A 15,000-nucleotide genomic window follows, 5' to 3' on the forward strand; every position below is an offset into this window, starting at 1 on the left:
TCCATGTTATAGAACAGTGGTAGTAGAACCTCTCCTCTGGGACCCACCAGCCGTTCCATGTTATAGAATAGAGGTAGTAGAACCTCTCCTCTGGGACCCACCAGCCGTTCCATGTTATAGAACAGTGGTAGTAGAACCTCTCCTCTGGGACCCCCAGCCGTTCCATGTTATAGAACAGTGGTAGTAGAACCTCTCCTCTGGGACCCACCAGCCATTCCATGTTATAGAACAGTGGTAGTAGAACCTCTCCTCTGGGACCTCTGGGACCCCCAGCCGTTCCATGTTATAGAACAGTGGTAGTCGAACCTCTCCTCTGGGACCCACCAGCCATTCCATGTTATAGAATAGAGGTAGTAGAACCTCTCCTCTGGGACCCACCAGCCGTTCCATGTTATAGAACAGTGGTAGTAGAACCTCTCCTCTGGGACCCACCAGCCGTTTCATGTTATAGAACAGTGGTAGTAGAACCTCTCCTCTGGGACCTCTGGGACCCACCAGCCGTTCCATGTTATAGAACAGTGGTAGTAGAACCTCTCCTCTGGGACCTCTGGGACCCACCAGCCGTTCCATGTTATAGAACAGTGGTAGTAGAACCTCTCCTCTGGGACCCCCAGCCGTTCTATGTTATAGAACAGTGGTAGTAGAACCCTTCCTCTGGGACCTCTGGGACCCCCAGCCGTTCCATGTTATAGAACAGTGGTAGTAGAACCTCTCCTCTGGGACCTCTGGGACCCCCAGCCGTTCCATGTTATAGAACAGTGGTAGTAGAACCTCTCCTCTGGGACCTCTGGGACCCACCAGCCATTCCATGTTATAGAACAGTGGTAGTAGAACCTCTCCTCTGGGACCCCCAGCCGTTCCATGTTATAGAACAGTGGTAGTAGAACCTCTCCTCTGGGACCCACCAGCCGTTCCATGTTATAGAACAGTGGTAGTAGAACCTCTCCTCTGGGACCTCTGGGGACCCCCAGCCGTTCCATGTTATAGAACAGTGGTAGTAGAACCTCTCCTCTGGGACCCACCAGCCGTTCCATGTTATAGAACAGTGGTAGTAGAACCTCTCCTCTGGGACCCACCAGCCGTTCCATGTTATAGAATAGAGGTAGTAGAACCTCTCCTCTGGGACCCACCAGCCGTTCCATGTTATAGAACAGTGGTAGTAGAACCTCTCCTCTGGGACCCACCAGCCGTTTCATGTTATAGAACAGTGGTAGTAGAACCTCTCCTCTGGGACCTCTGGGACCCACCAGCCGTTCCATGTTATAGAACAGTGGTAGTAGAACCTCTCCTCTGGGACCTCTGGGACCCACCAGCCGTTCCATGTTATAGAACAGTGGTAGTAGAACCTCTCCTCTGGGACCCCAGCCGTTCTATGTTATAGAACAGTGGTAGTAGAACCCTTCCTCTGGGACCTCTGGGACCCCAGCCGTTCCATGTTATAGAACAGTGGTAGTAGAACCTCTCCTCTGGGACCTCTGGGACCCCCAGCCGTTCCATGTTATAGAACAGTGGTAGTAGAACCTCTCCTCTGGGACCTCTGGGACCCACCAGCCGTTCCATGTTATAGAACAGTGGTAGTAGAACCTCTCCTCTGGGACCCCCAGCCGTTTCATGTTATAGAACAGTGGTAGTAGAACCTCTCCTCTGGGGACCCACCAGCCGTTCCATGTTATAGAACAGTGGTAGTAGAACCTCTCCTCTGGGACCTCTGGGACCCCCAGCCGTTCCATGTTATAGAATAGAGTTAGTAGAACCTCTCCTCTGGGACCCCCAGCCGTTCCATGTTATAGAACAGTGGTAGTAGAACCTCTCCTCTGGGACCCCCAGCCGTTCCATGTTATAGAACAGTGGTAGTAGAACCTCTCCTCTGGGACCCCCAGCCGTTCCATGTTATAGAACAGTGGTAGTCGAACCTCTCCTCTGGGACCCCCAGCCGTTCCATGTTATAGAATAGAGGTAGTAGAACCTCTCCTCTGGGACCCACCAGCCGTTCCATGTTATAGAACAGTGGTAGTAGAACCTCTCCTCTGGGGACCCACAGCCGTTTCATGTTATAGAACAGTGGTAGTAGAACCTCTCCTCTGGGACCCCCAGCCGTTCCATGTTATAGAACAGTGGTAGTAGAACCTCTCCTCTGGGACCCACCAGCCGTTCCATGTTATAGAACAGTGGTAGTAGAACCTCTCCTCTGGGACCTCTGGGACCCACCAGCCGTTCCATGTTATAGAACAGTGGTAGTCGAACCTCTCCTCTGGTACCTCTGGGACCCACCAGCCGTTCCATGTTATAGAACAGTGGTAGTAGAACCTCTCCTCTGGGACCTCTGGGACCCACCAGCCGTTCCATGTTATAGAACAGTGGTAGTAGAACCTCTCCTCTGGGACCCCCAGCCGTTCTATGTTATAGAACAGTGGTAGTAGAACCCTTCCTCTGGGACCTCTGGGACCCCCAGCCGTTCCATGTTATAGAACAGTGGTAGTAGAACCTCTCCTCTGGGACCTCTGGGACCCCCAGCCGTTCCATGTTATAGAACAGTGGTAGTAGAACCTCTCCTCTGGGACCTCTGGGACCCACCAGCCGTTCCATGTTATAGAACAGTGGTAGTAGAACCTCTCCTCTGGGACCACCAGCCGTTTCATGTTATAGAACAGTGGTAGTAGAACCTCTCCTCTGGGGACCCACCAGCCGTTCCATGTTATAGAACAGTGGTAGTAGAACCTCTCCTCTGGGACCTCTGGGACCCCCAGCCGTCCCATGTTATAGAATAGAGTTAGTAGAACCTCTCCTCTGGGACCCCCAGCCGTTCCATGTTATAGAACAGTGGTAGTAGAACCTCTCCTCTGGGACCCCCAGCCATTCCATGTTATAGAACAGTGGTAGTAGAACCTCTCCTCTGGGACCCCCAGCCGTTCCATGTTATAGAACAGTGGTAGTAGAACCTCTCCTCTGGGACCCCCAGCCGTTCCATGTTATAGAATAGAGGTAGTAGAACCTCTCCTCTGGGACCTCTGGGACCCCCAGCCGTTCCATGTTATAGAACAGTGGTAGTAGAACCTCTCCTCTGGGACCCCCAGCCGTTCCATGTTATAGAACAGTGGTAGTAGAACCTCTCCTCTGGGACCCACCAGCCGTTCCATGTTATAGAACAGTGGTAGTAGAACCTCTCCTCTGGGACCCCCAGCCGTTCCATGTTATAGAACAGTGGTAGTCGAACCTCTCCTCTGGGACCCCCAGCCGTTCCATGTTATAGAATAGAGGTAGTAGAACCTCTCCTCTGGGACCCACCAGCCGTTCCATGTTATAGAACAGTGGTAGTAGAACCTCTCCTCTGGGGACCCCCAGCCGTTTCATGTTATAGAACAGTGGTAGTAGAACCTCTCCTCTGGGACCCCCAGCCGTTCCATGTTATAGAACAGTGGTAGTAGAACCTCTCCTCTGGGACCCACCAGCCGTTCCATGTTATAGAACAGTGGTAGTAGAACCTCTCCTCTGGGACCTCTGGGACCCACCAGCCGTTCCATGTTATAGAACAGTGGTAGTAGAACCTCTCCTCTGGGACCTCTGGGACCCCCAGCCGTTCCATGTTATAGAACAGTGGTAGTAGAACCTCTCCTCTGGGACCCCCAGCCGTTCCATGTTATAGAACAGTGGTAGTAGAACCTCTCCTCTGGGACCTCTGGGACCCCCAGCCGTTCCATGTTATAGAACAGTGGTAGTAGAACCGCTCCTCTGGGACCTCTGGGACCCCCAGCCGTTCCATGTTATAGAACAGTGGTAGTAGAACCTCTCCTCTGGGGACCCCCAGCCGTTTCATGTTATAGAACAGTGGTAGTAGAACCTGTCCTCTGGGGACCCCCAGCCGTTCCATGTTATAGAACAGTGGTAGTAGAACCTCTCCTCTGGGACCCACCAGCCGTTCCATGTTATAGAATAGAGGTAGTAGAACCTCTCCTCTGGGACCCCCAGCCGTTCCATTTTATAGAATAGAGGTAGTAGAACCTCTCCTCTGGGACCCCCAGCTGTTCCATGTTATAGAATAGAGGTAGTAGAATCTCTCCTCTGGGACCCCCAGCCGTTCCATGTTATAGAACAGTGGTAGTAGAACCTCTCCTCTGGGACCCACCAGCCGTTCCATGTTATAGAACAGTGGTAGTAGAACCTCTCCTCTGGGACCTCTGGGACCCCCAGCCGTTCCATGTTATAGAACAGTGGTAGTAGAACCTCTCCTCTGGGACCACCAGCCGTTCCATGTTATAGAACAGTGGTAGTCGAACCTCTCCTCTGGGACCCCCAGCCGTTCCATGTTATAGAACAGTGGTAGTAGAACCTCTCCTCTGGGACCCCCAGCCGTTCCATGTTATAGAACAGTGGTAGTAGAACCTCTCCTCTGGGACCCACCAGCCGTTCCATGTTATAGAACAGTGGTAGTAGAACCTCTCCTCTGGGGACCCCCAGCCGTTTCATGTTATAGAACAGTGGTAGTAGAACCTCTCCTCTGGGACCCCCAGCCGTTCCATGTTATAGAACAGTGGTAGTAGAACCTCTCCTCTGGGACCCACCAGCCGTTCCATGTTATAGAATAGAGGTAGTAGAACCTCTCCTCTGGGACCTCTGGGACCCACCAGCCGTTCCATGTTATAGAACAGTGGTAGTAGAACCTCTCCTCTGGGACCCCCAGCCGTTCCATGTTATAGAACAGTGGTAGTAGAACCTCTCCTCTGGGACCCACCAGCCGTTCCATGTTATAGAACAGTGGTAGTAGAACCTCTCCTCTGGGACCCCCAGCCGTTCCATGTTATAGAACAGTGGTAGTAGAACCTCTCCTCTGGGACCCCCAGCCGTTCCATGTTATAGAACAGTGGTAGTAGATCCTCTCCTCTGGGACCTCTGGGACCCACCAGCCGTTCCATGTTATAGAACAGTGGTAGTAGAACCTCTCCTCTGGGACCCACCAGCCGTTCCATGTTATAGAACAGTGGTAGTCGAACCTCTCCTCTGGGACCTCTGGGACCCACCAGCCGTTCCATGTTATAGAACAGTGGTAGTAGAACCTCTCCTCTGGGACCCCCAGCCGTTCCATGTTATAGAACAGTGGTAGTAGAACCTCTCCTCTGGGACCCCCAGCCGTTCCATGTTATAGAACAGTGGTAGTAGAACCTCTCCTCTGGGACCACCAGCCGTTCCATGTTATAGAACAGTGGTAGTAGAACCTCTCCTCTGGGGACCCCCAGCCATTCCATGTTATAGAACAGTGGTAGTAGAACCTCTCCTCTGGGACCCACCAGCCGTTCCATGTTATAGAACAGTGGTAGTAGAACCTCTCCTCTGGGACCCACCAGCCGTTCCATGTTATAGAACAGTGGTAGTAGAACCTCTCCTCTGGGACCCCAGCCGTTCCATGTTATAGAACAGTGGTAGTAGAACCTCTCCTCTGGGACCCACCAGCCGTTCCATGTTATAGAACAGTGGTAGTAGAACCCTTCCTCTTGGACCACCAGCCGTTCCATGTTATAGAACAGTGGTAGTAGAACCTCTCCTCTGGGACCTCTGACACCCCCAGCCGTTCCATGTTATAGAACAGTGGTAGTAGAACCTCTCCTCTGGGACCCACCAGCCGTTCCATGTTATAGAACAGTGGTAGTAGAACCTCTCCTCTGGGGACCCCCAGCCGTTCCATGTTATAGAACAGTGGTAGTAGAACCTCTCCTCTGGGGACCACCAGCCGTTCCATGTTATAGAACAGTGGTAGTAGAACCTCTCCTCTGGGACCCACCAGCCGTTCCATGTTATAGAACAGTGGTAGTCGAACCTCTCCTCTGGGACCCCCAGCCGTTCCATGTTATAGAACAGTGGTAGTAGAACCTCTCCTCTGGGACCCACCAGCCGTTCCATGTTATAGAATAGAGGTAGTAGAACCTCTCCTCTGGGACCTCTGGGACCCCCAGCCGTTCCATGTTATAGAACAGTGGTAGTAGAACCTCTCCTCTGGGACCCACCAGCCGTTCCATGTTATAGAACAGTGGTAGTCGAACCTCTCCTCTGGGGACCCACCAGCCGTTTCATGTTATAGAATAGAGGTAGTAGAACCTCTCCTCTGGGACCTCTGGGACCCACCAGCCGTTCCATGTTATAGAACAGTGGTAGTAGAACCTCTCCTCTGGGACCTCTGGGACCCCCAGCCGTTCCATGTTATAGAACAGTGGTAGTCGAACCTCTCCTCTGGGACCCCCAGCCGTTCCATGTTATAGAACAGTGGTAGTAGAACCTCTCCTCTGGGACCTCTGGGACCCACCAGCCGTTCCATGTTATAGAACAGTGGTAGTCGAACCTCTCCTCTGGGACCCACCAGCCGTTTCATGTTATAGAACAGTGGTAGTAGAACCTCTCCTCTGGGACCTCTGGGACCCACCAGCCGTTCCATGTTATAGAACAGTGGTAGTAGAACCTCTCCTCTGGGACCTCTGGGACCACCAGCCGTTCCATGTTATAGAACAGTGGTAGTAGAACCTCTCCTCTGGGACCCCCAGCCGTTCCATGTTATAGAACAGTGGTAGTAGAACCTCTCCTCTGGGACCTCTGGGACCACCAGCCGTTCCATGTTATAGAACAGTGGTAGTAGAACCTCTCCTCTGGGGACCCACCAGCCGTTCCATGTTATAGAACAGTGGTAGTAGAACCTCTCCTCTGGGGACCCCCAGCCGTTCCATGTTATAGAACAGTGGTAGTAGAACCTCTCCTCTGGGACCTCTGGGACCCACCAGCCGTTCCATGTTATAGAACAGTGGTAGTAGAACCTCTCCTCTGGGACCTCTGGGACCACCAGCCGTTCCATGTTATAGAACAGTGGTAGTAGAACCTCTCCTCTGGGACCCCCAGCCGTTCCATGTTATAGAACAGTGGTAGTCAAACCTCTCCTCTGGGACCTCTGGGACCCACCAGCCGTTCCATGTTATAGAACAGTGGTAGTAGAACCTCTCCTCTGGGACCTCTGGGACCACCAGCCGTTCCATGTTATAGAACAGTGGTAGTAGAACCTCTCCTCTGGGACCTCTGGGACCCACCAGCCGTTCCATGTTATAGAACAGTGGTAGTAGAACCTCTCCTCTGGGACCCCCAGCCGTTCCATGTTATAGAACAGTGGTAGTAGAACCTCTCCTCTGGGACCCCCAGCCGTTCCATGTTATAGAACAGTGGTAGTAGAACCTCTCCTCTGGGACCACCAGCCGTTCCATGTTATAGAACAGTGGTAGTAGAACCTCTCCTCTGGGGACCCCCAGCCATTCCATGTTATAGAACAGTGGTAGTAGAACCTCTCCTCTGGGACCCACCAGCCGTTCCATGTTATAGAACAGTGGTAGTAGAACCTCTCCTCTGGGACCCACCAGCCGTTCCATGTTATAGAACAGTGGTAGTAGAACCTCTCCTCTGGGACCCCCAGCCGTTCCATGTTATAGAACAGTGGTAGTAGAACCTCTCCTCTGGGACCCACCAGCCGTTCCATGTTATAGAACAGTGGTAGTAGAACCCTTCCTCTTGGACCACCAGCCGTTCCATGTTATAGAACAGTGGTAGTAGAACCTCTCCTCTGGGACCTCTGACACCCCCAGCCGTTCCATGTTATAGAACAGTGGTAGTAGAACCTCTCCTCTGGGACCCACCAGCCGTTCCATGTTATAGAACAGTGGTAGTAGAACCTCTCCTCTGGGGACCCCCAGCCGTTCCATGTTATAGAACAGTGGTAGTAGAACCTCTCCTCTGGGGACCCCCAGCCGTTCCATGTTATAGAACAGTGGTAGTAGAACCTCTCCTCTGGGACCCACCAGCCGTTCCATGTTATAGAACAGTGGTAGTCGAACCTCTCCTCTGGGACCCCCAGCCGTTCCATGTTATAGAACAGTGGTAGTAGAACCTCTCCTCTGGGACCCACCAGCCGTTCCATGTTATAGAATAGAGGTAGTAGAACCTCTCCTCTGGGACCTCTGGGACCCCCAGCCGTTCCATGTTATAGAACAGTGGTAGTAGAACCTCTCCTCTGGGACCCACCAGCCGTTCCATGTTATAGAACAGTGGTAGTCGAACCTCTCCTCTGGGGACCCACCAGCCGTTTCATGTTATAGAATAGAGGTAGTAGAACCTCTCCTCTGGGACCTCTGGGACCCACCAGCCGTTCCATGTTATAGAACAGTGGTAGTAGAACCTCTCCTCTGGGACCTCTGGGACCACCAGCCGTTCCATGTTATAGAACAGTGGTAGTAGAACCTCTCCTCTGGGGACCCACCAGCCGTTCCATGTTATAGAACAGTGGTAGTAGAACCTCTCCTCTGGGGACCCCCAGCCGTTCCATGTTATAGAACAGTGGTAGTAGAACCTCTCCTCTGGGACCTCTGGGACCCACCAGCCGTTCCATGTTATAGAACAGTGGTAGTAGAACCTCTCCTCTGGGACCTCTGGGACCACCAGCCGTTCCATGTTATAGAACAGTGGTAGTAGAACCTCTCCTCTGGGACCCCCAGCCGTTCCATGTTATAGAACAGTGGTAGTCAAACCTCTCCTCTGGGACCTCTGGGACCCACCAGCCGTTCCATGTTATAGAACAGTGGTAGTAGAACCTCTCCTCTAGGACCCACCAGCCGTTCCATGTTATAGAACAGTGGTAGTAGAACCTCTCCTCTGGGACCTCTGGGACCCCCAGCCGTTCCATGTTATAGAATAGAGGTAGTAGAACCTCTCCTCTGGGACCCACCAGCCGTTCCATGTTATAGAACAGTGGTAGTAGAACCTCTGCTCTGGGACCTCTGGGACCCACCAGCCGTTCCATGTTATAGAACAGTGGTAGTAGAACCCTTCCTCTTGGACCACCAGCCGTTCCATGTTATAGAACAGTGGTAGTAGAACCTCTCCTCTGGGACCTCTGGGACCCACCAGCCGTTCCATGTTATAGAACAGTGGTAGTAGAACCTCTCCTCTGGGACCTCTGAGACCCCCAGCCGTTCCATGTTATAGAACAGTGGTAGTAGAACCTCTCCTCTGGGACCCACCAGCCGTTCCATGTTATAGAACAGTGGTAGTAGAACCTCTCCTCTGGGGACCCCCAGCCGTTCCATGTTATAGAACAGTGGTAGTAGAACCTCTCCTCTGGGGACCCACAGCCGTTCCATGTTATAGAACAGTGGTAGTAGAACCTCTCCTCTGGGACCCCCAGCCGTTTCATGTTATAGAACAGTGGTAGTAGAACCTCTCCTCTGGGACCCACCAGCCGTTCCATGTTATAGAACAGTGGTAGTCGAACCTCTCCTCTGGGGACCCCCAGCCATTCTATTCCACAGCTAGCACCTGATTCAACTGGTCAACTAATCATTAAAACCTGTTTGGGATAGGGGGCAGCATTTTCACGTTCGGATAACAACGTTTCCCCAGAGTAAACGTCCTGCTACTCAGCTCCAGAAGCTAACATATTCATATTATTAGTAGATGTGGATTGAAAACACTGACGTTTCTAAAACTGTTTGAATGTCTGTGAGTATAACAGAGCTCATATGGCAGGCAAAAACCTGTGGGAAATGGTTTGTAGTTTTTCAACTCATCGCCTATCAAATATAGTGTCTATGGGGTCATATTGCAATTCCTAAGGCTTCCACTAGATGTCAACAGTCTTTAGAACCTTGTTTGAGGCTTCTACTGTGAAGTGGGGGCGAATGAGAGTTGATTGAGTAAGAGGTCTGGCAGAGTGGCATGAGCTGATCACACACGCACCCGTGAGAGCGACCTGCGTTCCATTGCATTTCTAAAGACAAAGTAATTCTCTGGTTGGAACATTATTATTATCTTATATATTATAAGATTTATGTTAAAAACATCCTAAAGATTGATTCTATACATCGTTTGACACTTTTGGACTTTTCGTCTGAACTTTCGCCTGGACTTGCCCGCGCCTCGTGAGTTTGGATTTGTTTACTAAACGCGTAAACAAAAAGGAGGTATTTGGACATAAATAATGGACTTTATCGAACAAAACAAAACATTAATTGTGGAACTGGGATTCCTGGGAGTGCATTCTGATTAAGATCATCAAAGGTAAGTGAATATTTATAATGCTATTTCTGACTTCTGTTGACTCCACAACATGGCGGGTATCTGTATGGCTTGTTTTTCTGTCTGAGCGCCGTACTCAGATTATTGCATGGTGTGCTTTCGCTGTAAAGCTTTTTTGAAATCTGACACAGCGGTTGCATTAAGGAGAAGTTTATCTAATGTCCCATGTATAATAGTTGTTTCTTTTATCAATGTTTATTATGAGTATTTCTGTAAATTGATGTGGTTCTCTGAAAATTCGCCGGATGTTTTCGAGGCACAACATTACTGACCATAACGCGCCAATGTAAACTGAGATTTTTGAAGTAAATATGAACTTTATCGAACAAAACATACATGTATTGTGTAACATGAAGTCCTATGAGTGTCATCTGATGAAGATCATCAAAGGTCAGTGATTAATTTTATCTCTTATTTCTGCTTTTTGTGACTCCACTCTTTGGCTGGACAATGGCTGTATGGAGTGGAACCCATGGCCCTAACAAGTTTTAAGCCATTGACAAGGTGAATCAGGTGTGATAGTTCATCCATTGACAAGGTGAATCAGGTGTGATAGTTCAGCCATTGACAAGGTGAATCAGGTGAGTTCAGAGCTACCACATAATTGTGAAACGTCTATGGGGCTCCTCGAGGAGAGAACCACTGGTCTAGAGTGTGTGTGTGTGTGTGTTTATATGTGTGTTTGTGTGTGTGTGTGTGTATGTGTTAGGTGTGTGTATGACTCACCGGTGACCTGGGGTCCAGGGTGTTGCTTGTGTCCGTAGAGACGGCGCTGCCCCGTCGTGATTGGCTGTCGCAAGTTGTGGGCGTGGCCAATGTGTGCAGGATGAGTGGCGGGCGTTGCCGTGGGGATGGTGGCGGCGGTTGTTGCCACGGTGACTGTGTGGGTGGGAGGGGCATGGAGGCTCGGGGATTCAGAAGGCCATTAGGAGTCAACATCATCGCCTGGAGCTTCAACTCTGTAGGGGTTATAGGTCAGATGTCACGGTGTGCTCTAATTATAAGGACTGTGAGAAAAGTTTATAATACACAGACTAAAGGCACCAAGTCTGGAATCAACAGGACCCTGAACAGCTTCTACGCCCAAGACATTAGACAGACAGGTTAAAGACACCAAGTCTGGAACCAACAGGACCCTGATCAGCTTCTACCCCCAAGACATTAGACAGACAGGTTAAAGACACCAAGTCTGGAACCAACAGGACCCTGAACAGCTTCTACCCCAAAGCCATTAGACAGACAGGTTAAAGACACCAAGTCTGGAACCAACAGGACCCTGAACAGCTTCTACCCCCAAGCCATTAGACAGACAGGTTAAAGACACCAAGTCTGGAACCAACAGGACCCTGAACAGCTTCTACCCCCAAGCCATTAGACAGACAGGTAAACGGTCTGGAACCAACAGGACCCTGAACAGCTTCTACCCCCAAGCCATAAGACAGACAGTTCCCTTATTTGACTCAACAGTTCCCTTGTTTGACTAAACAGTTCCCTGGTTCGACTCAACAGTTCCCTTGTTTTACTAAACAGTTCCCGTGTTTGCCTAAACAGTTCCCTTGTTTGCCTAAACAGTTCCCTCGTTTGACTAAACAGTTCCCTTCTTTGACTAAACAGTTCCCTTGTTTGCCTGAACAGTTCCCTTGTTTGCCTAAACAGTTCCCTGGTTCGACTCAACAGTTCCCTTGTTTGACTAAACAGTTCCCGTGTTTGCCTAAACAGTTCCCTTGTTTGCCTAAACAGTTCCCTCGTTTGACTAAACAGTTCCCTTCTTTGACTAAACAGTTCCCTTGTTTGCCTGAACAGTTCCCTTGTTTGCCTAAACAGTTCCCTTGTTTGCCTAAACAGTTCCCTTGTTTGCCTAAACAGTTCCCTTGTTTGACTAAACAGTTCCCTTGTTATACTAAACAGTTCCCGTGTTTGACTAAACAGTTCCCTTGTTTGACTCAACAGTTCCCTTGTTTGACTCAACAGTTCCCTTGTTTGACTCAAAAGTTCCCTTGTTCGACTCAACAGTTCCCTTGTTCGACTCAACAGTTCCCTTGTTCGACTCAACAGTTCCCTTGTTTGACTCAACAGTTCCCTTGTTTGACTAAACAGTTCCCTTGTTCGACTCAACAGTTCCCTTGTTCGACTCAACAGTTCCCTTGTTCGACTCAACAGTTCCCTTGTTCCACTAAAACAGATCCCTTGTTGGACTAAACAGTTCCCTTGTTTGACTCAACAGTTCCCTTGTTCGACTAAACAGTTCCCTTGTTCGACTAAACAGTTCCCTTCTTTGACTCAACAGTTCCCTTGTTTGACTCAACAGTTCCCTTGTTCGACTCAACAGTTCCCTTGTTATACTAAACAGTTCCCGTGTTTGACTAAACAGTTCCCTTGTTTGACTCAACAGTTCCCTTGTTCGACTCAACAGTTCCCTTGTTTGACTCAACAGTTCCCTTGTTCAACTCAACATTTCCCGTGTTCGACTCAACAGTTCCCGTGTTCGACTCAACAGTTCCCTTGTCCGACTAAACAGTTCCCGTGTTCGACTAAACAGGTCCCTTCGTTGACTAAACAGTTCCCTTCTTTGACTCAACAGTTCCCTTGTTTGACTCAACAGTTCCCTTGTTCGACTCAACAGTTCCCTTGTTCGACTCAACAGTTCCCTTGTTTGACTCAACAGTTCCCTTGTTTGACTCAACAGTTCCCTTGTTTGACTCAACAGTTCCCTTGTCGACTAAACAGTTCCCTTGTTCCACTCAACAGTTCCCTTGTTTGACTCAACAGTTCCCTTGTTCGACTCAACAGTTCCCGTGTTTGACTAAACAGTTCCCTTGTTTGACTCAACAGTTCCCTTGTTCGACTCAACAGTTCCCTTGTTTGACTCAACAGTTCCCTTGTTCGACTCAACAGTTCCCTTGTTCGACTCAACAGTTCCCTTGTTTGACTCAACAGTTCCCTTGTTTGACTCAACAGTTCCCTTGTCGACTAAACAGTTCCCTTGTTCGACTAAAAAGTTCCCTTGTTTGACTAAACAGTTCCCTTCTTTGACTCAACAGTTCCCTTGTTTGACTCAACAGTTCCCTTGTTCGACTAAACAGTTCCCTTGTTCGACTAAACAGTTCCCTTGTCCGACTAAACAGTTCCCTTGTTCGACTAAACAGTTCCCTTGTCCGACTAAACAGTTCCCTTGTTCGACTCAACAGTTCCCTTGTTCCACTAAACAGTTCCCTTGTTTGACTCAACAGTTCCCTTGTTTGACTCAACAGTTCCCTTGTTTGACTCAACAGTTCCCTTGTTTGACTCAACAGTTCCCTTGTCGACTAAACAGTTCCCTTGTTCCACTCAACAGTTCCCTTGTTTGACTCAACAGTTCCCTTGTTCAACTCAACAGTTCCCGTGTTTGACTAAACAGTTTCCTTGTTTGACTCAACAGTTCCCTTGTTCGACTCAACAGTTCCCTTGTTTGACTCAACAGTTCCCTTGTTCGACTCAACAGTTCCCTTGTTTGACTCAACAGTTCACTTGTTTGACTCAACAGTTCCCTTGTCGACTAAACAGTTCCCTTGTTCGACTAAAAAGTTCCCTTGTTTGACTAAACAATTCCCTTGTTCGACTCAACAGTTCCCTTGTTTGACTCAACAGTTCCCCTGTTATACTAAACAGTTCCCTTGTTCGACTCAACAGTTCCCTTGTTTGACTCAACAGTTCCCCTGTTATACTAAACAGTTCCCTTGTTTGACTCAACAGTTCCCTTGTTCGACTAAACAGTTCCCCTGTTATACTAAACAGTTCCCTTGTTTGACTCACCAGTTCCCTTGTTCGACTAAACAGTTCCCTTGTTTGACTAAACAGTTCCCTTGTTTGACTCAACAGTTCCCCTGTTATACTAAACAGTTCCCTTGTCCGACTAAACAGTTCCCTTGTTCGACTAAACAGTTCCCCTGTTATACTAAACAGTTCCCTTGTTTGACTCACCAGTTCCCTTGTTCGACTAAACAGTAGACACGTTATCAAGTACCGTAAATCCCCTCTACAGTGGCCTATCAACGTGAAGCTTGTCACACAGCACTCGACTGAACTTCACTTGCGTCCTCCTTGTGGTATTGAGAGATAAACATGTTAATGATGTCACTGATGACATCAGTACAGGAAGATAGGTCCTACGTGACAGAGTGGTAATGATGTCACCGATGACACGTACAGGGAGATAGGTCCTACGTGACAGAGCGGTAATGATGTCACCGATGACACGTACAGGAAGATAGGTCCTACGTGACAGAGTGGTAATGATGTCACCGATGACACGTACAGGAAGATAGGTCCTACGTGACAGAGTGGTAATGATGTCACCGATGACACATACAGGAAGATAGGTCCTACGTGACAGAGTGGTAATGATGTCACCGATGACACGTACAGGGAGATAGGTCCTACGTGACAGAGTGGTAATGATGTCACCGATGACACGTACAGGAAGATAGGTCCTACGTGACAGAGTGCTAATGATGTCACCGATGACACGTACAGGAAGATAGGTCCTACATGACAGAGTGCTAATGATGTCACCGATGACACGTACAGGAACATAGGTCCTACGTGACAGAGTGGTAATGATGTCACCGATGACACAGGAAGATAGGTCCTACGTGACAGAGTGGTAATGATGTCACCGATGACATCAGTACAGGAAGATAGGTCCTACGTGACAGAGTGCTAATGATGTCACTGATGTCACGTAAAGGAAGATAGGTCCTACGTGACAGAGTGGTAATGATGACACGTACAGGAAGATAGGTCCTACGTGACAGAGCGGTAATGATGTTACTGATGACACAGGAAGATAGGTCCTACGTGACAGAGCGGTAATGATGTCACTGATGACACAGGAAGATAAGTCCTACGTGACAGAGTGGTAATGATGAC

General features: G+C 49.4%; 1 protein-coding gene across 1 annotated transcript in view; it reads right to left on the reverse strand.

Annotated features, from left to right (window-relative positions):
* Nucleotides 1-15,000, reverse strand: part of LOC124016921 (voltage-dependent T-type calcium channel subunit alpha-1H-like) — a gene marked incomplete at both ends in the record, with an annotated part of 126,258 nt that overhangs the window by 34,965 nt on the left and 76,293 nt on the right. The window contains 1 exon segment of the mRNA XM_046332254.1: nt 10,819-11,051. Within this exon segment, the coding sequence (XP_046188210.1) occupies nt 10,819-11,051 (233 nt within the window).

This window comes from Oncorhynchus gorbuscha, unplaced genomic scaffold (genome assembly GCF_021184085.1).
Source record: "Oncorhynchus gorbuscha isolate QuinsamMale2020 ecotype Even-year unplaced genomic scaffold, OgorEven_v1.0 Un_scaffold_1190, whole genome shotgun sequence".
Taxonomy (NCBI): domain Eukaryota; kingdom Metazoa; phylum Chordata; class Actinopteri; order Salmoniformes; family Salmonidae; genus Oncorhynchus; species Oncorhynchus gorbuscha.